Source organism: Trichechus manatus, unplaced genomic scaffold (assembly GCF_000243295.1).
Source record: "Trichechus manatus latirostris isolate Lorelei unplaced genomic scaffold, TriManLat1.0 scaffold00001, whole genome shotgun sequence".
Taxonomy (NCBI): Eukaryota; Metazoa; Chordata; class Mammalia; order Sirenia; family Trichechidae; genus Trichechus; species Trichechus manatus.
This window is the reverse complement of record NW_004443937.1, coordinates 41,127,408-41,154,073: the sequence shown is the minus strand read 5'-3', so window position 1 is coordinate 41,154,073 and position 26,666 is coordinate 41,127,408. Positions and strand designations below refer to the sequence as shown.

Here is a 26,666-nt window from a genome sequence, read left to right as displayed (position 1 = left end):
CTGGCTACCACCAATGACCGCCCTGACAGGGAACACAACATAGAGTTCTGGATGGAGCAGGAGAAAGGTGGGGTGCAGAACTCAAATTCTAGTAAGAAGACCAGACTTAATGGTCTGACACTGGAGGAACCCCGGAAAGCACGGCCCCTGGATTCTCTGTCAACCCAGAACTAAAACAATTTCTGAGGCCAACTCTTCAGAAAGGGATTAGACTAGACTGTGGGACATAAAGTGATACTCATGAGGAGCCTGCCTCTTAGTTCAAGTAGATACAAGAGACTAAACAGACAGCTTCTGTCCAGAGGTGAGATGCGAAGGCAGAGAGGGTTAGGAGCTGGTTGAATGGACGTGGGGAATCAGGGGTGGAAAGGAGGAGAGTGCTGTCACAGTATGGGGAGAGCAATTAGGGTCACATAACAATGTACGTATAAATTTTTGTATGGGGAAAAAAAAAATTCCTCCTAAAGACTTTTTGGTAGTTCTTTGGTTGGTTTATCATCTAAATTCTAGTACTGTTGTCTGGAACTCCTAAGGTGGCCTGGTTCAGTAAGGTGCTAGCTACATGTGGCTCCTGAGCACCTGAAATGAAGCCACAAGATATGCTTAAGTGCAAAGCACACAAATAATTAGCAAAAAAAAGAAAGCCAGAAATATCTCAGTAATTACTTTTTATATTGGTTGATAAAGATAATAGATTATTAGAATCAATTTCAACTGTTACTTTTAACCTTTTTAAATGTGGCTACCAAAAGCTTTAAGATTGCATGTGTGGCCAGCACCATTTTCTATTGGACAACATCACACTAAGTGATTAATCACAGACTGCAGTCAACCCAGACGACATTGCAGCCATTTCCAGAGACGTTTCCATGCAAAGAGCCGCCAACATTTTCTATTCCCTTTACCTCTTCTCTCTGTATATTTTACTACTGGTTCAGCCATCTCGGAACATTAAAAGTTGATTTTTTTTTTTTTCTGTTATACAATAAACAGCAGTTAAGATTCTAATGAAATTACTTCTACTGCATCAGTGGTTCTAAAAACAACTAAAGCAATGAGGAAAAGAAAAAGAAATTTCTTATCAAAGAACAAGAGCTACGGTTAAGATTTTGGAGATATCAGGCCCCAGATTCAAGATTATTCCCATTCAACCTCAGCCAAGTCACGGCACTTCCCAGAAGCTAAGCTGTCCCATCATGAAGAAGAATATGTTAAGAGCACCTACCTCATAAGAATGATACGGGATTTAAGTGAATGAACATATGGGAATTTCTTGACACAGGTTAAAAAAAAAAAAGTCACCATCAGGTCAGCTCTGACTCAGAGCGACCCCATGTGGGTCAGAGTAGAACAGTGCTCCATAGGGATTTCAATGGCTTGTGTATCAGAAGTATATTGCCAGGCCTTTCTTCTGAGGTACCTCTGGGTGGACTTGAACCTCCAATCTTTCAGTTAGCAGCCGAGCATATTAACCATTTGCACCAACCAGGGGCTCCACCAGACATAGGTAAGCACTTGTCAGATGGTATCTGAAATACCATTGCCACCAGCAGCACCATCTCTGGCACCACCAATACAACCACCCTCATCAAGTTTGCACACTAAGAGTATCTCCAATTTAACCGGGCTCTCTTTTCAGAGAGGGTCATCCCCTGGACAGGAATTCTTAGCGTGGTTCGATCAGCTATCAGCACGCCGTGTGCCGGTGACACACCATCAAACAACCCTGAGCCGAGTTCACACCTAAGGACGATGGTTGTGATGAGGGCTGTCAGACACTTGGAGGTTTACCACGCCAGGGACCTCACAAAACCTGTTCTCTGGCTTTGTACAACCAGCATGAATTTCTCGAGTGAGCACAGTCTGAGTACCAGGGATCCTCAAATGTTCCTCTCATTAACACAGGACATACACATAAAAGATCAGCCAGGTGGAAAGTAAATATTTTACTAGCAAAGGATGAAACATTCTGTGCTCAAATGGAATCTTTATGTCAATAAAGTCATTAATGAAATTTCAGTCAATTCCCTTGTCATTGGATGGCAGTGTCTACAGTGGAAAACCCCGCTGGGTACGCCACAGTATAGCAAATACGGGATAACCGTGAAACGTTCTCCTTAACCCTTTCATGGACCGGTGTTCCATTTGCCACCCCTGGAGGTTCACTGGCAGGCATTTAAGCCACTTTAGTACGTTCTCGTGTCGTGGCGGATGCTAGCTAGTGCAACTGCCCAAAACACAATCAAGGTGGTCTGTGCCACATTTAAGCATTGACAGCCATTTGTATGAGGGGCTGCTTCCCGGAGCAGCAACTGTGTGAAACGTTTGTCTGTTAGCTTCTGTAGATGGAGATAAGGCCTGCAAGTATGTTTACTGTTTCCTTTGTGTTCCCGGGAAGGCACGGTTACCAGAATTTGGAGATATTCAAGTAATTGAGTTATTTTTCGGGTGAAAACAGTTTGTGGTGCACTTCCTGGGCCATGGGACCAACATGTCCCTGTGTGTGGCATGCTTCATGGAACATGGTACCGACATAGCCCAGCCACTCTAAATCAAACCGATAACAGTTACGTGCAGCAAGCGCAATGTTTATTTAGCATGTCATGTGTATTTGTGGAAGGCTGAGTAAGATATTTTACGGCTCAAGTGTAGCCAGGAAGCGTGAAGAGCCTTGGGATCAGTATGTCCCACGTGCGTGACATACTTCATGGAACGTGGGACTGATATATCCTACTCGCAATCGGTACTCTGATTGTTCAAATCATAAATAAACTACCAATAAACAATGATTCAGCATCCATTTCATCAGTGAAAAAACATGGCCCAAAAGAAAAAGAAAATTATCGATGAAAGGGTTAACGGATCCAACGTTCCAAGCGGGGGCAAGGTAAGGAAAAGAGGCACTGGCTTGAGCTCCACTGACAAAGGCTCCCTCTGCGAACAAAGCAACTTTTCAGAGAATCAGGAATTTAAGTAGAGCACAAGGCAGGTGAAAAGTAAGTGCGATATTGCCAAAGTTACTTTTAATAGAAAACATCTTTCAGTTTTTTCATGATAGTTTCCTCTAATGACAAAGCAAGGTAGTATCATATTCATAAAGACACTAAATATTGGTTTTTTGAACAACCCAAGATGTCTTTATAACTTTCAAGATAACTGAAATGACAAATTGTCATTGGTATTCTCTGAAAATAGTTATTTGAATGAGACCCCATTTTTTTTTTTTTTACAAGAAACGTGGACTAAAGGAGAAGTTATAAACCTGCGTTTGCAAAAGAATGACATTACTGTTACATAAAAATAAATACGTAATAAAAATAAAAGAGGGGGCAGAGAATAATGGTCATATAAGTTCAGAAAAATGTTGAGTTAAACGAAGCAATTTTTTCCAGTGTAGGACTCTTCAGAGGCTTTAATGTTTAGCCAGTGTGGAACACGAAGCTTCAGGAGGGCATTTCATCTGTCTACATTTTATTTTCAGCAGAAATGAAGGGATAAATAAAAGGGTTGCATTCCAGCCTAACTCAACACTTAGTCCATGTTTTAGAACAGGGGACTGAACCAGGGATCCATCTTGAGATGGGCTAGTCTACATCTGCATTTTGTGGCAGCCTACCACGTTTGCATCAGTGTGGAGGGGGTGATACCGTCACAAGCCCATGAGCACAACAGGGAGAAGGGAGGCAGACACAGGTCACCTAAACCATAACGCAGGGATCTAATATAAGATAACTGTCTAACTAGAAAGTAGTAGAAGCATTCCAGGGGAGAACCAAGATCCATTCTACAAAATGAAAGGCAAACCATTAGTCTGACCCTAGGCAGGCAGGTCGACAGAAGCAGGCAAGGTAACATCCCGGAAGATGAGGTCAGGCCCCAACAGAATATTACAGTAGGAATTAATAACAGGACAAAGTCAGCCAAAAACCAGAACCTTCCTGCCCTTGGACAATCCTTACTTTTGGCAAAGAATGTTGTGCCTTACCATGACAAAGAACCACCAAGGAGCAGGAAGACAACGGTATCTGGACACATCCAGCTTCCAGATACTCCACATGCTTGGGGCGTGGTTGTCACTGAGCAGACCTCTTTGGGACATAAACCACGGATGTCGTACTATGTACCCAGTTTTAAAAATATAGGTTCGCAAATCTTGTATTTGCAATTGTGAAATCTCAAAAGCTTCTAAGAACCTTTGTGCATTTTTTTCCCAAGAACTTTGGTGGATTTTTTTTCATTGTTGCTATTTATAATTTTGGTGCAAAAACTAATTGGGTGCTAACACCTTATGTGAAGAGAGGTGAAGCTAGAGAGACTATTGATTTTTCCCACTTCGGATGAATATTCATCCGCGTGCTTGGAAATGCTAATGCACTTAGGGGAGGTAGTCTCAGAGCCTCCCGGGTGCCTTCTGCAATATATACGGCATATGCACCACAATACGTTTCTAAAAGATTCTCAGTTCCAAAACATCTGGCCCCAACGGTTTGGGATAAGGGATTGTAGACCTGGACCATATGGCACAGTGTACACAGCACATATCAGGAAAAATGTCTTTGCTTCTATTCACTTGCTAAGATGCTCTAAACAGAGCTGAAATGAAGCAGCTGTGAGTCTCCCTGGAAAGGGCACACACAATCAATCTGGATCATTTAAGCTTATTGAAGACTTCAACTCATAAGCACCAATAAGTCTGAATCAACAACTCTGGCAATCTTATTGTAATAAACAAGATTTTAATTACCTCACACAACGAGCGTGCAATGAACCTCTACTTTAATGGAGCTCTCAGAGGTTTTATCTGGAGGTTTTCCTTTGCATGAACTCCAGCTTCAGTTATGAGTGGCCACACCACGCAATGCAATTCCTATTAGTGTTATAAGAAGCTTTATTTAAGTTACCCACCACAGAACGTGGAAGGCGTGTGGAATAGGAAGAAACTCGAGGAGAGGCAGAAGCCATCGTAGGTAACCATGACTGGGCAGATAACAAAAAGCAGAGTATGAACGAGAGAACTGAACAGGTCACTCTGACCCCACTGTTTTAATCACTGGATTATTCTGTGCCTTTTAAGGATACTTGATCATATTAGCAAAGTCTTTTTTGCCATGTAAAGTAACATTTTCACAGGTTCCAGGAATTAGGGTGTGGACATCTCTGAGGGGTCGTTATCCTGCCCACCACAACTCCCATACTGACCTCTATTTATTCCTTAAATTTACCAGGGATCACCTGCCTCAGGGCCTTTGCATATCCCTGGCAGGCTCCAATTCATCTCTTTCATCTCAGTAAATATCACTGTCTCCAGAGGCCTTCCATATCCTGGCACAAGATGGCCCTTTCTTTCAGAGGCCATAACACAACAGGAATTATATAGCCACTTACATGACTGTTCCTTTTATTTCAGTGTCACCGCTAGAGCTCAAACACCTTGAGGGCAGGGACCCTGCTTTTCTTGTCCACCTTTGTACCCCAGCACCTTCACAACAGAGGTAATTCAATAAAAAGTTCCCAGTAGACAAGAAATAAACTAGGCTGGGTGTTGCAATCGGACTCCAACGTTCTTTTCCAACTTTAGCTGAGCTGGGAAGAGCACTGGCTATCAAAGGGTTTTTGTTTTGCTTTACAAAGACGTTTTTCCCCTTCTATGAAACTGGATGTTTGTAAATGTAGAAACTACAAGACTGGGCCCAGGATTTCAGCCAGGAAAATACAGAGAGGTCTAATTTCTAAATGTGTACAAACAAAAGTTGTCCTAGATGACCTCAAAGAATTCCTAGGAGGCAGCAAAGCCAATAAAGTTGTGTTTGTTGCAATTTGCCCTCCGGGAGCAGATCCAGCTTCCAGGGGGGCATATGCTTCAACATCAACCTGCAGAGCTAGAGTACCCAGGCAGCTGCAGAAATTCCCAAGGTCATGACTTTGCCTCAGGCAAGGTCAAAGGGAATGAGCAACAGCAATGCTGTTGCATGGAAGGCAAAGCACAAGCTGAATGCCTGGGCACATTTCCTCTCCCAAAACTACAAGATGATGGAACAACTTCTCCAGAGACGAGTGCTCATTACTGACACGTATTTAAACCTAAGCCATACAAGAAAGAGAGGCTCAACTCCGCCACAGCACTACTGACAGTTGGGGCCGGAAAATTCTTTGTTGCTGGGGCTGCCCTGTGCATTGTAAGGTGTTTAGCAGCATCCCCAGCCTCTTACCCACCAGATACCAGTAACACACAACTGCCCCCAACTGTGACAACCAAAAACCTCTCCGAGTCCTGACACACGCTACGACATGGATGAACCTTGAAACATCACACTGACTGATAGAGACTGGACACGAAAGGACATACGTCATATGATCCTACTGATATGAAACAGGCAAATGCATAGAGAACAAACCTAATAGCTGGAAGGAGGGGTAGGAGGGCAGGGGAAGGGCGGAGTCATTGCCCAGAGGGCACTGAGTTTCTGCAGAATACTTTCGAAAAGGACAGTGGCTGGACAACATGATGAATGGAATCAATGTCACTGAATTATACATGTAAAAACCAGATGAGCTGGCAAATGTTTGGTTGAACATATTTTACCACAGTAAAAAAAATTAAGGGAAAGAAAAAGTCTCCAGGCACTGCCAAATGTTTCTCGCAGGAACACTGTCCAGGCTGACAGCCCTGCGCTAGTCTTCCACTCCCAGTGGACTCTCAGCAATGACGCATCCCTGGCCCCCAAACACAATGCACATAGACAAATGAATAACGCCCCAATTATTCACAGACAAGTGAATAATTTCATACTTTCTTAGAAAACAATTTAGTTACGTGGAAAGAAAGAAACCAAATGAAGTTCCTCCAAATATATCCACTAAGCAATTTCACATGTTTATTGCATTTAAAAAAAAAAAAGCAAGCTACGAACCAGATGGGCTTTGATGAGGAACCCAATTAATACAGGCAGCCTTACCATTTGACATTACTTACAAGAAAAAAATCCAAACAACTCGGCCAAACAACAAGTCTGAGCATTGTTGCTGCTATTTCAAATTCGATTCTGAATTCAATGACTCTCTCTGAGCAAAGGAAAACTGAAACATGCATTTAAAGTTGTAAGCTTTCAGAAGAATATATATCCACTGGATGCATCTTTCCAGAATCAAGGGTGAAGAGGAAGCAGGCCGATCTCAGCATTATGGGTAGTGATGTGATTATGAATGAGGGTTAAATTTCCAGTTTCCAGCCCCAGAGGTCTTATTTTCCAATGTAGCAGTCAGATTAAGTTTTCAAACTCTCAAGCACAGATCCTTTGTCCGGAACAATGTCCGCTGAACAAATGGCAACCCAATTCTAGACAAAGAGGCTTCAGAGCAAAGTTGGCTGGACACAAGCTACTCTCTCAATTCACAACTCAGTGGGAACCGGTCAACAACGTCGGAAGGGAAACTCCACACCTAAAACATGATGTAATTTGCTTCTAGGAATCAAGTTTTCCAAGTGCAAATAAAGCTAGGATTTCTAAGAAATGATTCATTCAATTTAAAGGGAGGAGGAGAGCCAATTAAGTGGAAATCTGACTCATGTGACATAATTAGCCTGACTAGGACAGGAAACATCACAGAGAGAGGGGTCTTAATACAGGAAAAAAGTTGGTAATGAAAATTTGTCAGCTAAACTAGAAATACGAAGCATTTGCTCAGAGTAACGATCTCTAGCTTCTCTGACAATCGTGGGTAAGACATATAGACCTGCATATAAAACCAAACAAACCCATTGCTGTCAAGTCGATTCTGACTCAGTAACCCTACCAGACAGGGTAGAACTGCCCGTAGAGTCTCCACGGGGCACCCGGTGGATTCGAACTGCTGACCTTTTTGGTTAGCAGCCATAGCACTTAACCACTACACCACTGGGGTTTCCCATGGGCATACAAGCACCTATAAATGTTGGAAGAGCAGCAAACCCTCACCAGGACTGCCTAATCAGAGCCCTGAGCCCAGAACATTCACTGACAGCAGAAGCTGGGTACCGAGTCCCCCCTCTGTCCTAGTTTGTTTTTCTTCCTCCTGATCAGGGAAACTACTCCCCCGTTCTGGATACCCAGCAAATCTTCTTCGCACTGCTAAGTTCGTCAGTGTGCGCCTCATACGGCGCCTGGCCAACCTCATTGCTATGCCTTTTCTCAGCACAGAGGGAAAGGGGTCCTTTGCCCGCAGCATGGAAGAGGGGTGAGTACAGGCCACCAGCCCTGCCTTGGCTGTGGAGGGAGACCCACTGGCCATAGGGGACCGACACCCACATACAGAACTGATCATTATCTGCCTCTTCTGTATGTGAGTAAAGCATGATTCCAACCAGCGCCTGTGTGAGTCATGTCTTTCTTAGACACGTCGGACCTGGGCTCAGCAATAAGCAAAGAAATAACTGACTCTCTCCTCTTGTTGAGGTTGTTCACCTAAGTTTCTGGGATGCCTAAAGGGTCCATGAAGGGGCTTGGGGAGCAGGGAGGAGTTATGAAACCCTGTAAATTATGTGTGAACAAATGCATAGATATAAACATGCCTCTTCTACGTGAAGGGCATCCAAAGCAGTCATCAGATTCGTAAAGCAGGCCATGACTTCAAAGAAGTTATGACACACTAAGAGTGAAAATTTTCCTTGGATGCTTCGCTCCTCTGAGTAAAAGATACTTCCAACAAGACAAATATCCAAAGGCACACATGTTTCAGTCTAACCACAGGCGGGAACCTCTACCACAAAAGGCTCATAACATGGGGATCCCAATATTTGTAAAAATAAAAGAATATTCACACTGATCCTGATGAAGTGCAGTGGAAGGGATGTGTTGCCCCCAACCACCATTAATAAACAAGTTTTGAAACTTGCTCCCTGCCTTACCCCTGCTCCAAAACACACACATCAGCACGTGACCTAGCTGCCCCCACACCCTTCCTGTTCCTGGAAGCATGGATCTGTGAGAAAACCAACACAGTGGAAGCAAAATGTCACCATCGTTCCCAGCAAAGCTAACAGGACTCATGCCACCTATGGCCACGGCCACTTTCGAAGCAGCTGGCAGGAGCAAAACACCCTCAGAGCAACTTCCCTCCTGAGAGAAGGTTTTGCGACGTCTCTTCATATGTCAACCAACTTTTCTTCTCTCAAGGGTGAAAATGAAGTCACCCGAGTTTGCTGTAAAATGTCACCATTAGAAAGCTGGGTTTCAGAAGTGGATGGTAAATAGAAACTTTGTCAAAGAACCAAATGGCTGAAAACCATTGGTCTGGGGTGAGTCTGCTCAAGCCATGGTGTCTGTGACTTCTAGGCATTTCTCTGGCTGAACAAAGATGAGGCACCTGAGTTAGACAGCTGCAGGCCATGCTGTAGATGCAGGATCTCCAGAGACAAAAGTAGGTACTGCGCAAGTTTGATTTGAAAAACGACTGGGGATAAAGACATAACATCTCATTAATGTAAAGACCAAGGCAGTTTGAGATCTCGACTTTCTCTCACCTCGACAGGAAACCTCCTGCCATCGATGCTGTGTTCAGAGCCGGCGGAGCCGTTGCTGTGGCCCCAGTGAAATTCCACCTTCTCAGCTTTGAATCTCCCAGGCAGGCCGGCGCCGCTGACAAAATAGTCGTCTTTCAGAAGGATGGCAACTGTGCAAACCGGAAGGGAAGGGAGGAAAACAAAGTGAGTTTCAGAACCAGACTCTAAGGATTTCTTACATCGTACCTAATAAAGTTCATGGCGACCGTGACGTGAATTATTTCCTTAGGTAGCTTTTAAAAAAAAACAATTCAAAAACACCCATCTGAACAAATTAGCATGTTTGAGCTGCAGACTGCTGGGGTCACTGCTGTTGTTTTCAGTGGCCCCAACTCATGGGGACCCCGTACACAAGAGAATAAAACACTGCCCAGTCCTACGCCACATCCATGACCAACTGCACATCTGATGCATCGAGTTGTGGATCCACAGCGTTTTTATTGGTTGATTTTGGGAAGCAGATCGCCAAGCCTTTCTTCCTAGCCCATCTTAGTCTGGAAGCACTGCTGAAATCTGGTCAGCATCATAAGGACACACAAACCCCCAATGACAGACAGCTGGTGGCTGCGCATGAGGGGCACGGGCTGGGAATCGAAGCCGAGTCTCCTGCACGGACGACGAGAATTCCATCACTGAACCACCTCTGACCCCTGGGGCACCGTTACCACCTGTGCTGCTGTGGAGACCATTCTGACCCACAGCGACCTCATGTGTCATGGGTGACCTCGTGGAGCCACTAGTTGGCTCTTAATCATGACAAATCCCAGGGATTGGTCTCAGAATTTATCCATCTAACAGATGAAAAAAGGAGACAGTGACAGAATATGTCGCTCTGAATCACTGTCTCCTAAATCTGTTTGATGACCAGAATTATCTAGAGAGTGATTTTTTTTTAAAGCACTGATTCCTGAGATTACTCCAAGATTCAAGGTCTGCAGGAAGATAGGAAAAATATACGAAAAGCCGGATATGACAGCCACGGTTCTTTGATCAGAAAATTTAGGCAACATATCAGGAAATCGAATTTCAGGGGTTCTCCAACACTAAGGACAGCGGTGAGGTGTCGGGGACTGGGGTTGCCATTTTTTGTATCTGATAACAGAGTCAGGGCAGCGCAGAGCAGAACCTGCTCACTAAATCACTCAAACACTGGCACACTAACTAGATTCACTTTACCACTTTTTTAAAATTCCAAGCATAAGAAAACTTCTCCTAGCGCACCAACAGAACACATCATAGCATCCACAGCGCAGGGAACCTCAGCCAATTCAAACCCTAAATTTCAAAAACACATCCCTCTCCTTTGAAAGCAATCCTGGTGGCGCAGTGGTTAAGCGTTCGGCTAATAACCAAAAAGGTCAGCAGTTGGAATCCACCAGCCGCTCCTTGGAAACCCTATGGGGCAGTTCTACTCTGTCCTAGGGGATCACTCACTATGAGTCAGAACATGGGAAAGAGAAATTGAGAACAAAAACTTGGACTTACAGTAGCACAAAAAAATTATTCTTCCCAAAGTAGCGCTAAAATGCCTGAAAAAACAGATTCTATTTTGCAGGTGCAGCATCTGTTCGTTTATGTCCTCTAAAGTGGCTTAACTCACTCGTGCCTGCATTCGAGAAATACTTACTGATTGCTAAGCATGTATGAGACCCCCACTAATACACTAAACGCTTGTGATCAAAAGCCACGCTGGTGGAGGCCCTGGGAAAGGTCTCACATCCCCTCACTGAACCTTCCTCCTGAAGAGACCCAGTTAGAGCTTCAGGGGGAAACCCTGCATGAAAATTAGGTCTCCATAAAAGACAGGGACAAGAGTAATGACCCACTCCTAAAACATGGCAATCAGTTTCAGCTCTTCTCTGCATAAAAGAAGCATTAAGCACAAGCAAAGGAAGCCTGCTCGTCTAAATCCCTTTCTATTGCATTCAAAAGGCAGGTTTTTTCCCCAACTTCTGAAAAATATACAATGAGCTTTCAATTAGTGAATGAAGGGATACAATGATGTAAAAGTTAAGCGTTTCTTATGTCAAATTAAACACGCTAGGGCATCGAACCACCTATATTGTGTGCTGGTCATATTTCAGAACAGGGGTCGGCAAACATCCTGTAAAGGACTAAATAGTAAATGTTTTTGGCTTTGTGGGCCATATGGTCTCTGTCGCAAATTCTCAACCCAGCCTTCGTAGCCCAGAAACAGCCATAGATAACATATAAACAAATGGGAAAGGCTGTGCCAATAAAACTTTATTTATAGACATGGAAATTTGAATTGGATATAATCTTCGGGTGTTGTGAAATATTATTTTCTCTTTAATTTTTTTTCTTCAAACATTTAAATATGTAAAAATATGCCGCAGGGTTGTCACTTGGTGACCTCTGTTTTAGAAGTTAAAATATTACAATTATACCAAGCATATACTTTTAGTTCCAACGTCAAAACATGTAGGAATTAGCTCAGTAGAGTCTTAAACTGTTGATTATTCTCAGCCTGCTAGAAATTCTATACATAACATTTCGCATCAGAAGGACGAAGGCAAAGTGTTTGGAGTGCATCTGTTACAATGTACCCAGGGACTCAGCAGCATCTTATAAATATTTGATTTTACCTAAATCATTTATGTCTCTGTCAGGGGTCATTTTACTTGTTTTGTATGAATAATTAAAAGCATAATTAGGAAACTGTACAATCTGAAACATTCATCTCATTTTTCATTTTACAGTATCTCTCACTAGAGCACACGGCGTGCCACATGCAGGTATTCCCCTTCCGAAAACGTTTATATTTGTGTTTACATATACAACAGGTAAGGAAGAACTTTCCCGGCTATCATGTACCCATTTTCTGATGACCGCAGATAGCCCGGCTCTGCTTCGGAACAGAACGTGCCAAACGAAGGCGGTGACCCCGGACGCAGAGCGTCTGGAGAGCAGGAGCTCAAGAGGGGGCCAGACCTGGGCTGGAATCCTGTCCTGTCACTTAACAGTGAAGTGCCCTTGAACGGGTTCCCCGACTTCCTCGTGCCCGTTTCCAGTCCTTTTTAAACAGGGATAATAATAGCGTCTACTTCGTGAGGCTATTTTGACTCCTGAAGGAACCCACACATGGAAAGCATTTCACATAGTGCCAGTAACGCAGCAAGCATTCACTCAGCGGCTGCTGTTACCCAGCTCATTTCTAGTGATGTGGGCAGAGCTGGCGGGCAGCGCACAAGGGCGACCCACAGGTATAACTCTGTTTTCAGGTAGAGCGCCATTTTACAGCAACCCTGTCATTCCACAGAAGAGTGTCACTAGGTAGGGACAACAGCAAGGGCAGATATGTCCCAAATGCCACATGGGTGGCAATCTTAATTGTTGAGTAGATGCTTTAAATTTGTCAAAGCAGAATAAGAAAGGTATTTTTTATTATTATTATTTCAATCCCTTCGACCACATCGAGGAAAAGAAAATCTTAATTTGGTGCTGCACCTCCCTGATACTAATCCATGTGCCCTTTCACTCAGGAGTAAGCTTTAAGCCAGAATTTACTGACTTCTATAACTCTGATTTACTTTCAGAGGATACACATCTATTTTTTAACAGTAAGTCAGTTTCAAATAGCACTGGTTTTCCATTTACGGTGTTGATAGAAAGTTTTCTTTTAAAATCAATCCATTTAATTAAAATAAAGCGAGCCGACTGAAAGAAAAAAGAATGAGTGAATAATACTAAAATAATAATAAATAATGACTCATAATTCAAAAATAAAAACAAGAGTAATAACGGCAGAATCTGGTAAGGAGAAAATTAGGAAGGTGACAGGCAAAAAGCTGAAGACTGGAAACCAGCAGGAGGGGAGGGGAGGCAGGAGATCCATCAACCAGCCCCTCTGGTCTTTAAACTGCTAACATGGATCGTGATGAAATCAAAGCAGAATGTCAGAGGCAACAGTAGCAGGTAAACCCAACCTATTGCCACCGAGTTGATTCCAACTCACAGCAACCCTGTAGGACAGAGCAGAACTGCTCCATAGGGTTTCCAAGGAGCAGCTGGGGGATTCATACTGCCGACCTTTTGGTTAGCAGCTTAGCTCTTAACCACTACGCCACCAGGGTTTCCGTAGAAGCAAGCAGGGGCTTCAAATTCAGGATTTCTTAACCCTGGGTCCAACAGGCTTCGGGGTTTAGTGATATCAGAAGTGTAGAGAACGAGGAAGAGACAGTGAGCTTGTCTTTATCCCAAGAGAAACGGGAAGTCCTTGATACATCTGAGAGAGAGACTGAGGAAGAAAGAGGGACAGAGAGATGATTCTGGCTACCGTACAGAGAAGGAGGAAGGCAACAGCGCCGGCAGAAACCCAAGTCAGGGTATAGCAGTGTCTCAGTCTTCTGGTGCTGCTATAACAGAAATACCACAAGCGGATGGCTTTAACAAAGAGAAGTGATTTGCTCACAGTAAAGTAGGCTTCGAGTCCAAATTCAGGGCATCAGCTTCAGGGGAAGGCTTTCTCTCTCTGTCGGCCTTCTCATCAATGTTCCCCTGGACTAGGAGCTTCTCCGCCCAGGGACCTCGGGTCCAAAGGACATGCTCTGCTCCTTGCACTACTTTCTTGGTGGTATAAGTTCCCCCCATTTTGCTCACTTCCCTTTCATCTCTTGTAAGATAAAAGGTGGTGCAGGCCACGCCCTAGGGAACTCTCTTTACACTGGATCAGGGACCTGACCTTAGTAAAGGTGGTACAATTCCACCCTAATCCTCTTTAAAGTAAAATTATAACCACAAAAGGGAGGACAATCACACAACACTGGGAATCACGGCCTATCCAAGCTGACGTGTATTTCTTGCGGGGGGACATAATTCAATCCATGACCAGCAGTAAGTCAGTAAAGAGAAGCTGAACATGTTGAGCAGGAGGAGCTTCAGCTATCCAAGGGAGGTCAAGTTGTCAGATTCCTGGGTCTCCGTTAACTCACTGCCCAACTGAGCAACATGACAGAGGGGCACTAGCTGGCCCTTTAACCACCTGAGACATGACAAGTAAGAGTCCAGCAGAGGGTTCTATGCCAGAAAAAGGAGGAGGACCCTTCAAAAATAAACTTCAAAGTTTAAAAAACTGGTAAATGAGGCTCTGCCTACCAGGAAAAAGATCCTACTCCCTGAGTGCAGGAGTTGGGGGGGTGAGGACAGCAGAAGAGAAAGGGAGCTTAAAAAACAGAACACAGAGCTTGCAGTTTGTCTACACAGATGGAGATCCCAGTGAAATAGCTCCAACTTGAATTTCAGGTGTCATGGATTGAATTATGACTCCTCCAAAATGTGTGTATCATTTGGCTGGGCCATGATTCGTGGTATTGTGTGATCCTTCCATATGCTGTAAATCCTGCCTCTCTGATGTTAATGAGGGAGGAAGGGCGGCAGTTGTGTTAGTGAGGCAGGACTCAATCTACAAGGCTGGATTGTGTCTTGAGAGAATCTCTTGAGATATAAGAGAGAAGCCAGCAGAGAGATAGGGGGACCTCATACCACCGAGAAAGCAGCGCTGGGAGCAGAGTGCAACCTTTGGACCTGGGGTCCCTGTGCAGAGAAGCTCCTACTCTGGGGGAGGCTCTCAGAGAGAGAAAGCCTTCCCCTGGAGCTGACGTCCTGTATTTGCACTTTTAGCCTACTTTACTGTGAAGAAATAAACTTCTCTTTGCTAAAGCCATCCACTTGTGCTATTTCTGTTATAGCAGCACTAGGTGACTAAGACATCAGGGTTCAGATAAGACTGAACGAACCATGAATGAACTTTGGATGAATGAACCAAAGAATTTGGGCCTTTGAAACATTTAAAAAGTGAAGAGCCAAAGCATCCTTTTTTTTTCCCTTCTACTTGCTCTCAAGTTGATTCCAAACTCATGACGATCCCATGTGTGTGTCAGAGTAGAACTATGCTCCATAGGGTTTTCAATAGCTGATTTTTGGGAAGTAGACGGCCCAGCCTTTCTTCCGAGGCTCCTCTGGGTAGTCTCAAATCTCCAACCTTTGGGTTAACAGTCGAGCTTATTAACCTAGACTTAGCATGCCCCCAAAGAATGAACTTTTCTTTTTAAACTTAATTTACTTTTTTGTGCAACCTTGAGTTAATGAGACATGCCCTAGGTTATTACAAACTTGGGGCTGGACGGGCTCTGTGTAAATGATGCTGAACACCTAGATGTTTCTAAACATCTGTCTACTTGGCTGAGATTTTTACCTTAATCAGAAAGCTTGGCAGCCTCTTTGTAAGGGAAATGACCAACTCATTAGCGACACAAACAAAACTCAGGTCAAAATACACCATGATTCAGGAACGACGCCCTCACCTCGGCCTATCCTCAGAGCCCCACATTTATATCTATGACGGGTCATTCCCACCACCCGTCCGCCAGTTTGTCCTATTGTGATGGCTTGTGTGTTGCTACGATGCTGGAAGCCATGCCTCCGGTATTTCAAACACCAGCAACGTCACCCACGGGGGACAGGTTTCAGTGGAGTGTCTAGACTAAGACTAGGAAGAAAAGTCTAGCAATCTACTTCTGAAAATCAGCCAGTGAAAACCCTATGGATCATACAATATTGTCCCAGATTTCAACTCACTTAATTACTTTGGACGTACCATCAGTGGGAACCAATCACTGGAGGAGGACATCATGGTTGGTAAATGGAAGCCAGTGACGGTGAAGGAAACCCTCAATGACATGGATTGACACAATGGCCATAACAATGGACTCAAGCATAGCAACGATCATGAAGATGGTGTAGGGCAGGGCAATGTTTCGTTCGGTTACACATGGGGTCACCACGAGCCTGTGCCGACTTAACAGCAGCTGACAACTACTAAGACCTGAGGTGGGGGAGTGGGGTGCTGGAAAACAAAATAAAGGTAATGGTTTAATGTAAAGCAAGTTTGGAAACCCCAAGAAAATATCCTTGAGGAATTATTTGTGTACCTCACCTATCTAGGCTCTCCTACTCCAACATTATCAGGGACAAGCGAGGTTTTATTGAAATGAGAAAAAGCTCAGATTATCACTAACAACACTGAGTTCTCTATTCCATATACGTAATGAATCAAAACACTTTTTAAGCTTCAGTTCTCTTTTGTGATCAGCTTTAAGGAAGGAAGACAGAAAGAAGGGGGAAAGCGGAGCCAGTGCTAGGAGCAGGGAGTGAAAACAGACACAGAAAGGCTGAGAGACGAGACATACCACAGGAGAGGGGAAATTCAAGCAGACACACAAGGGGGGAAGGGGAGGGAAGGAAACAGTGAAAAAGTACAAGCTCACAGAGAGAGACATGGAGAAAGACTTACCTGGACCATCAAACAAAGAACAGAAAGCCCAGACAGTCAGAATGGTACGATGACAAGTACACACACAAATTTCCTAGCAGCCTCCTTTCCCATCTTATGATTACTAATGGCTTGTCCATGCATGTGACACCTGGGCAACCATGCTAACACCAGGGACTCACGTCTGCAGTGGGGACTATGTGTTACGGTCCATGAAGTTAGGAGGACATCAAGCATCATGGAGAAAGTGATTGAAGACCCCTTGAAAACAGACCAGCTGCCTTTGAGTCAACCTGACTCCTGGTGACCCCACGTGTGTCAGAGTAGAACTCTGATAGGGTTGTCAGTGACTGATTTTTCGGAAGTAGATCGTCTCTGGGTAGACCTGAACCTCCAACCTTGCAGTTAGCAGCCAAGTATGCACTTACATCACCCAGGGACTTCTTTTTAATATTTTTAAATCTTGTTCTACATTTGGCACTTAATTTAAAAATAATGTTTCATAATTCCGACCAGTGTTTATGCCTTAATATTTTAATAAGAGTTACATTTTTTTCTTTATTTTTTGCCTGTATTGTGTTGTCCTTCCCTTCACTGACGTTGATCCTTGTCTACTATCTAGTTAGCGAACTCCCCTGTCTCCCCACCCTTGTAACCATCAAATAATGCCTTTTTTCTGTGTTTAAACCTTTTCCTGAGTTCTTCTAACAGTCTTAGGGTCATCATCAACGGCCATTATATGTGCTTTACGAAGTCGCTGGAACAAAAGGACAAATGTTGTACCAAGGACTCCATAAAGCGCACATAATGGCCGTTGATGATGACTCTAGGGAAGGCTCTGCATCGGTTTCTCTACCAGCCTTGGATCAGACCAGACTCCTCGGGGCAACACAGACGCAGTGGTTAGCTGGACTGTGAACTGCAGTGAACGACAGAATGCAGGGCATCTTTCAAAGCAGACATTTGTTTGTCCTTGGGCACCAAGCCTGGGTCACGTTCTCAGAGAAACGGCTCAGCAGCGTACAATGCATTGATTCTTCATCGACTTACCTACACGTACTTTCCCTGTCATTTATCTTCTTTTATTAACAAACTATTTCTTGAATGCATCTGTGCCAGGCACTGTGGCATATACAGACAAATAGGAAAGAATATAACCAAAACCAAACTGGTTGCCGTCGAGCTGATTCTGACTGATTATGACAACCCTATCAGACAAAGGAGAACTACCCCTATAGGGTTTCCAAGGAGCGGCTTGTGGATTTGAACTGCCGACCTTTTGGTTAGCAGACAAACTCTTAACCACTATGCCACAAGGGCTCCAGAAAAGAACATAGGCAAAGAAAAAATATATGAAACTAATATAAAATGGGAAAATGGAACTAACCTAACATGTATCACAGCAGACACATTTACTGTTTGTTCTTCCTATGGGATACAAGAAAAAGTAATGAAGAAAACAGAAAGCCCAGTAAATAGTTAAAATTCATAGGAGACCAAGGCTTATTAACATACATCAGAAGCAGCCGTCCAGTCTTAAATTCTGATCATTTAGCTAGAAACTAATGCTAGGAGCTGCAAGACTTTCTTGAAATGTTCTTGATGAATGCATTATCTTTTCATTCTACAAAAAATGAAAAAAAGGGAAATAACTTTAGATGAAATCAAAGGAGAACTGACAACAGAAAGTTATGGCTTCTGAGGAAGAAACAGAGATGCTATCTGTCTTGTAAAGGTATTTTAGACAATTTTCGAGAAGTGGAGTGGGTACAACGAAGTCGCTCTATCAATTATGCAGGATTGGATATATAGCACTCTCAAGGGGGTTAAGACAGAAAGTTACTGTCTGTAGGTAATAGGCCATTTTAAATACTAACTTTCTGTATTCATATTTTAATATCCAAAAGACACAGTCTGTTTTACAGATAAGTCACCTGTAAATTTTCATTGGAAAAAATAAACGCTCCCTCCTGGATTTATTTTCTGAAAGTAGAAGGTTCAAGGAAGACCGTGGGGACAAGAAAAAGATGTGTCGCTTAAAGATAAACGATTTAAGAAAAAGCAGTGTTTTCTTCATCTAGGTCTGCAAGGTGGATATAAAATGAATGGTTGCAGCAGAGACATACCTTGTGGCTTATGTTTTCATTTCATTAAAGCTTTATTTTTGTGGTGGTTGTAGGTTCATCGGCCGTTGCAACTAATCATACAGAGAGATCCCATGTTCCCTTTACCGAGGTTTCTCCAATGGTGATATCTTGCAAACTATAGTATAACGATATGTGTTGTTTTTTCCCAAACTGCAATTATCCAGGCTGTCTATCAGTACTATGTGGTGTGGAAATGACCACACCCCACCTTTAATTTAACCACACAGCACCCTGCACTGCTGTGTGCTGGTCAGCTGAATTAACAGAATCCAGACATCCTATACAAACCAACAAAATCTTCATTCCTCCAACAAACTAGAGAATGTACTAATTCATTTAGCAGTTTAAGATCTACAGAGACAACCTCTTAAACAGAAAACAGTTTCTAGGTTTGGGATTAAAAAAAACAAAACAAAATACCAGTGGATTTGTGCACCCAAGTATCCAAATTACCAGAGGCTGAAACTCTTTGAAGCGAGTAAGTATACAATTCCATTTTCTTGTTTCAGATTGCATATGGCAGGTCGACACTCTTTCAAAATCCCTCCTATAGAATCATTTTAGCCTATTTATGCAATATTGGCCCATCTAGTATTCTGTCATGAATTTTACAGTAATAAGTACAGCTTGAGAAGTAATAAGGATTTATTTCTACTTCTCAGAAAGCTGTGCTTCTTCATAAATCCCTGAAGACAGACGCTTCCGTGTCTCTAAAATCAGGTTCGTGAACTCACAGATACGCAACAAGTTGAGGATTACTCTAGGAAGTCGGCAGAGTGACAGAGATTGATAATCAGCTTGCATTGAGTGAACCCTATACCTGTCTAAGACCTGTCATTGGTGACACGGAGCTGAAAGCTGTCACTGAAACGTGTTATCTTTGCAGAAGGCTGTCCAGCATTGCAAGTCAAGTAGACAACCGGATCGGAGAGCTCAGGGAGCTGCCTCTGGCAGCCTGTTGGAACGTGGCACTGAGCTGGCACGCAACTCCAAACTCTCATCATACCCAGTGTGGCAAAGCTCACAGTTCTCCAAAGGACACCCACATGTGAAATATAAAACAGCATCACTGGGGGTAGAAATTCTGAGTTGGTACAATAAGCATATGATCTACGTGGGAGAGAATGGGGTGGGGGTGAAAAGGTGTGCACATATAACATTACTGAAAACGTAAGCCCCCCATGAGCAGCTACTCAAATGGGTGAATCAAGGTACAAGCGGGGTAACCTGCTGTAAGCCAGGAAGGAGAACTGTTGATGCGGACATTATGAAAAAAAGCCCAAAGCCAGGAACCACGGTGCTGAGTGAGTGAGAAGCAATTTTAGGAGTAAGACACACCAACCCAAAGAAGTAAGGCATGAATACTCTTGGACAATGCTGGTTTTGAGAAAGAAATTGGATCCACAAAGCCGCACACACAGCCAGTGAAGTTAAAACAAAAGGCATCTCTGTGACCCACAGCTTGAATAGGAGCAAAGAGTTGAAGGTAAAGTCACTTTAGCCCACCATGAAGGCTTCATGCAGCCAAGGGTCCTGAAAGGGATTACAGAGTGGGTTGTGGTAACATCCCTGGTTACAAAGGGTTGATTTAAAAAGAAGAGAAAAAGAGAAATTTTAATGGGCTTGCGTATGAGGAGTTGGTGGTTCAGTGGTAGAATTCTTGCCTTCCATGTGGAAGATTCGGGTTCAATCCCTGGCCAGTGCACCTAACGTGCAGTCACCACCCTTCTGTCACTGGAGGCTTGTGTGTTGCTATGATGCTGAAAAGCTTTCAGCAGAGCTTCCACACTAAGACTAGGAAGAAAGGCCTGGTGATCAAAAAAAAAAAATCAGCCAATGAAAACCCTATGGATCACAAAGGTCTGATCTGCAATCACTCATGGGGATGGCGCAGACCGGGGCAGCGTTTCCCTCCATTGTTGAAGGGGTCGCCGTGAGCGTGGGGCCAACTCAATGGCAGCTAAACACAACAAAAATTTTAAGTAAATAATAAATAATAAGATATAAAAAAAACTCTTTAGGCACTAACAGAACCCCAGGCGGCCCTAAGGAGAAATTTAATGAAACGTTCCAGTGTTTATTTTCAGACTGGACAGTGGGGCAGAGCAAGGTCTTCTCTGCTACTTAACATGGACAACCTAAACATGAAGAGCAGCTCAACAGTGACCAATGGGAGGCAGCTCTGTGCCCTGGCCAAGTGAAAGGATGATGCTTCACGTTCATAAATTCCAGAACACAAGTGGGATGGGTAAAATGAAGCAAAAGGATCGGTCTGCTGGTCTGCTACCTAAAGGGATGAGACACCGTTCTTCTTTATTCTGCTACAGCAAGAAATATTAATGAAACAAAATCTCAAGGGAGACAAGAATTTGATTTCCATTTGTTTGGAACAGTGCCGTCCAATCGAACTTTCGGCAATGACAGAATGTTCTGTATCTGTACTGCCCAATGGGGTAGCCACTTGCCACATGTGGCTACTGAGCACTCGAAATGTGGCTAGTGCAACTTCAAAACTGAATTGTTAATTTTAACTAATTAAAACTGAAATAGCCACATGTGGCTTAGGGGCCACCATATTGGACAGCACAGGTTTCCGAAGGTCTGGGTCATACCTGGCTAACATGGGTGGCAATTTAAGGGCAAACCCTTCCTCCATCAATGCAGTAGCAGGAGCATTAATAACAACAATATCCAACACACGTAAGTGCTATGTGACAAAGCCACTCAATCCACTTTACGTACTGACTCATTTAACCAGAGCGATCCTAGGAAGTTGTTACCATTTTATTATCCATATTTTATATGTTTTCTTAAAAACTAAGGCACAGAGTGATTAAATAATTTGTCCAAAGTCACACAGGAAGTCAAGAAGCTGGTTGGCAAACCAAGGGCCAATTCCAAGCTCTCGCTAGCTATAGGTGCCCCGTAGCTACACGCACTCTTTAAGGAGAAAGTCCCGGTTAAGTTTCCCAGCGACACTGAGAAATGTGTCATGTGGACCTGTGGCAGGTAAAGAAGACACAGTCTACCTGTTTTCCCTGTGTTTTTCATCCAGGTTTTGTTAGAGGACTCGTTGTCGAAGCCATCGAGTTGCAGGTCTTGGTACTCCTCGCCGACACGCGCGTCCTGGTCTAGAATGTCTATAGGTGACTGGTGACGGCCCCCACAGCTGACGCTGGACGTGATCCAGTGCTCAGGGCCATAGGCACCTGTGGAAGAAAACAAGAGTTCAATCCTGATGGCTCAAGGGCTAGAGACGGAACTACTGAGACTGCAGACCTCAAGCACTGCCTCTCTCAAGGGACATTTTCTACATGTGCCCACCTGGGGAGATTCGAGTACTGAAAACAAAGGCTCAAGAACCACCCGCTCAATATGGCGAGGAGATTTAAGAAAATATACTCTACTTAAGATAGTTTTGCTTCTTGATTTGCAATCAAACATTTGCTAACTTCATCGTTAATCAAATTAAGAGTTGCCCAGAAGGGCTGTCAGAGTCGTTCGTATTTTTAAAAAATCTAATGAGTGCTCTAAAACAAGCAAAACACCTCAACCAACCAACGGAGCCCGTTTTGCTATTGTGAGCAGCATCCTAAACACAACGGTTCTTCGCAATGCACAGGAGCTTGTGAAAAGGAAAAGAAACAAATATCTAAAAATTACGAGCAACCCCCAACCAGATGAGTCATTACAAATCACATAGGTACCAAGGTATGTTTTTCCCTTTGGCTGAAGGTGAAAGATTTTCAGTGCGGCCACAGCTTGCACACGTGCACTCTGACAGGTCAGGGTTGGAGTCAGGATGCGGCTTAACATTGCTTTAGGGCTGGGGTCAGGGCTAGCGATTTGGCTAATGTTAGGTTTCAGGCTATGTCTAGGGTTGGTGTCAATGTTAGGGTTAGGGATAGGGTAAGGGTTAGATCTAGGATTTAGGTTAGGTTAGTGTGAGGGTTAGGGTTACTGTTAGGGGTAAGGTTACGGTTAGACCTATGGTTATGGTCAGGGTTAGTGTGAGTGTTAGGGTTAGATCTAGGGTTAAGGTTACATCGCGTGTTAACTTGTACACTCACATGTCCTTCTCTCTCCCTTTCCCTCATACCAGATGGGGAGGGGGGTAATAAGTTTCTTTCTGACTGGACTCACTCAGCGTTCATATAAATAAAAGCTTTATTGGACTTACACCACAGAAATAAAGGGAGAAAATGTGACCATGAAGCCTACTTCTATCGGGAGGTTAAGACTATGGAATAATGAGAGGCAGAGAACATGTTGCATCTGCCTTTGTGCCCATTTACAAATGAAATATTATGGGAGCAAAGTCTACTAAGTTGATAACAAGCCCTGAACTTGGCCTAACCAAGCAGGTGCAATCTGTTAAAAAGAATCAATCTTTATTAACATAAATCCCTTTTTTGAGAATTAGATATAAAATGGTTTAAACTTTTTAATTTTTACAAGATAAAACTCAGATTTCCCAATCAATAAGTTTAAAGTGTGTATATACACACACACATATATATACATATAGACACACATATACATACACTTGTGTATAACTTTCAGGAGACCGACCCAGCCACCGACAGCATCTCCACGCCCACAGTGTGTACACAGCCTTGTGTGTTAAGGCTTCATCTCGTCCTCCACCGCACATCTCCCTCCCTGAAGAAGAGCCCCACTGGTGCCCATCACGGCCACCAAGTGCTGTGTCGCTTTCTCATTCCTTTTCTTCTCACTTCCTTTATTTCACCATTTACAGCAGATGTAGACAAGGGTACCGTGAAAAAACGGGACAACCACACAAAATCTTCTCCGTCACGGTAATGGAAGCTTCCTGGCTGCAAGAATAATTGATGCAGCTCCCTAAAATTGATTCATACCCTTGCTAGCTGGGAAACAACCCAGCCTCGCTATCAGTCTGGGTCATTTTCCCTAATCTTCATTGAAATGATATGACAGAAAAGACTATCAGAAAGAACATGTACACTGGCAAAGGTCTAGCAACCTCAGAGCACTTTCAAAGATCATTTACAAGGGCTATAGTATCTCCTAGAAAAGTTAAAAATCACAATTTTCTTGATCGTAGAACTCCAACTAAATCAGGAAAGGTCAATAGTTTCTCAATCACGTTGTTTCACCTCTTGGTCAAACTCACAAAGACCGTGATAAGTTCTAAAGGAAGAGCGTGCGTATTTGTCTGCCAAGGGAGGAACAATGATCTGCCTGACTCTGACCAGTCTTTATTTCCATTTTACATCTACACATGTGAAGAAAAAAGGGCATGCAGTAAGCAGCTCCAGTGAGCTGTCTACTACTAAAATTTTCTACTAGATACCAAAGGAATCCATTGAAAAAATGAATACAGTGACAGTCGATATATTTGATACTGACAATATTAAAAATGTGGTTTACCACAACTGGACCTGTATCTTCAAATTATAGAAACCACTGTTTTAATACTGTACACACACACACACGTAACCAGTTATCGTCAAACAGACTCTGACTCATGGCGACCCCATGGGTGTGAAACTAGAATTGTGCTCCATAGGGTTTTCAGGGGCTGATCTTTCAAAAGTAGATTTCCAGGCCTTTCTTCCGAGGCAACTCTGGGTGGATTCAAATCCCCAACCTTGCAGTTGGACCTTTTAGGAACTCATTAGTCCAATAAAGTCACGATCGATAGGAAAAATTGCTATGGAACACGATATAAGAAATCCTAACATATATGACTCCAAGGAAATAAGAACGTAAGCCATCATTTGTGAAAACACACAGACACCTGATAATTATCCTAACGAAAAAATCCACTGCAACCTCTGAAAAGCACTTGCCATTCATATGATTTCTTATAACCTTGCAGACATGGGTGAAATATAATTTAGCACTCTATAAAAATATAATCAGGATTCGTACCAGCAGGATTCACTTATTCAGTGCTAACAATCTGAAAATTTTAAGCCAACTACATGCTTGCTTTCACACTTCTACCCAACATACGTTCAAGTGCAATTTTAATTGAAACTGATCTTCCACTTCAGATTTTAAATTAATTCTTCTTTGGAGTGCTTCATGCTCCAGACACCCTTGCCTTGCAAAAACCCCTATGTCATTAGTGGAGGAAATAGAACATTTTTTCCAAGCTTGCAGGTATTGATTACCTATTCTCACATCAAAGGACCGTGGCCATTCCACACTGTATAAATCTCCCGGGTGTTAAGACATTTTGTAAAGGACTGAGAATTGTATCATTAATCATTTGCAGTTGCCCAAGTCTCACAGTATTGAATGCTTTGTTTTTCAGAACTTTGAATAAATGCTTTTAAATAAAAAACATGACACTAAATAAAGACTGTGTTTAACTTAAATCTAGTTTTTTGGGGAAAAACAATCAGCAAGAAGCCTTCCTCTCTCAGGTATGACATTACCCATGTGTGATAAAGGAAGGCAAAGCCATTTGCCAGTTAGATTCCTTTTAGTGATTCTTCCTCAGAACGAGCAGGCTCATTCTGCATTTTCACAGCTGACAACCCATTCTGAACAGCTCACCAGCTCTGACACGCCAACCTAATACACAACGCGATGTTTCCAAAGCAGAGAGGTAGGGGCGCGGCGGAGACCACAGGGCAGTCTGGGCTGCCAAAAGTAATTTCCCGTTCAACTGTTGGGAGTCTTGTAGGAATTAGATCCTAATGGAGACATATGGCCAACCTATAAGTACCAAGGGAATTTAACAATATTTCTCACTCAACCTATGATGAACAATATTTTCTTTTTTAAGAATTCAGTGAGCACATCTGGACTCCCTGGCTAAAGGTTTGATCTCAGTTTAAATGCCCCTTTGTCAGGGAGGCCTTCCGTGACAAAGGCACAGGAGTTATCTGCTCTCCCGGCGCTGGGTCTTCAGCTTCCTTCAGACTTCATCATCACTATTATAATTCACTGTTTATTCCTTAGCGTCTGTCTTTCTCACTGGGTGGTAAACTCTACCACAATAGGCTCTTTCTGTCTTTATATTTATATCTGCCACCCATTACTGTGGCCATTGAGGCGATTCCAACTCCTAGTGACTCTATAGGATAGGATAAAGTAGAACTGCCCCATAGGGTTTCCAAGGTTAGCAGCCAAGCTCTTAACCACTGCACCACCAGGGCTCCCATATCTAGCACAGGCGCTTAAACCCACTACCATCGAGTCAATTCCAACTCATAGTCACACTATAGCACAGGGTACAGCTGCCCCATAGCGTTTCCAAGGCTGGAAATCTTTATGGAAGCAGACTGCCACATCTTTTTCCCTCAGAGCAGCTGGTAGGTTTTAACCACTGACCTTTTGGTTAGCAGTCAAGCACTTTAACCACTGTGCCACCAGTGCTAATATGTATTTTTTGGGGTACAAATAAATTGGAAGAAAAGATTAAAGAGTGGGAGAGTTCTAACCTTCTAAAGACATTATGGAATGTTCTCTGTGCATTAGTTCGGTGTTACTTTTATACATCCATCTACTAACTTCTTACTAAGTCTTCCTCATTTCCTGGGAGTCAAGAGTCAGGATATGTCAACTTCAGAATTAAAGACTCCTTTTCCTCATTAACACGTTAAATTAGTCTGAACTGTGACAAGGTAAGATAAGCTACAAATATATTAATGTGCACAAAAGAATCTGTGTACAAACTGAACAACCCCACCAA

The 26,666-nt window shown here is 43.2% G+C and overlaps 1 protein-coding gene across 2 annotated transcripts in view; it reads right to left on the bottom strand.

The window, feature by feature from the left end:
• PTPRG (protein tyrosine phosphatase receptor type G) overlaps positions 1-26,666 on the bottom strand; it is a 786,467-nt gene that overhangs the window by 325,502 nt on the left and 434,299 nt on the right. For both annotated transcript variants that reach the window (XM_004368651.2, XM_023727702.1), the window contains 2 exons: positions 22,006-22,185; positions 9,500-9,648 (listed from right to left, as the gene is read on the bottom strand). In XM_004368651.2, the coding sequence (XP_004368708.1) occupies positions 9,500-9,648; positions 22,006-22,185 (329 nt within the window). The remainder of the gene's footprint in view (positions 1-9,499; positions 9,649-22,005; positions 22,186-26,666) is intronic.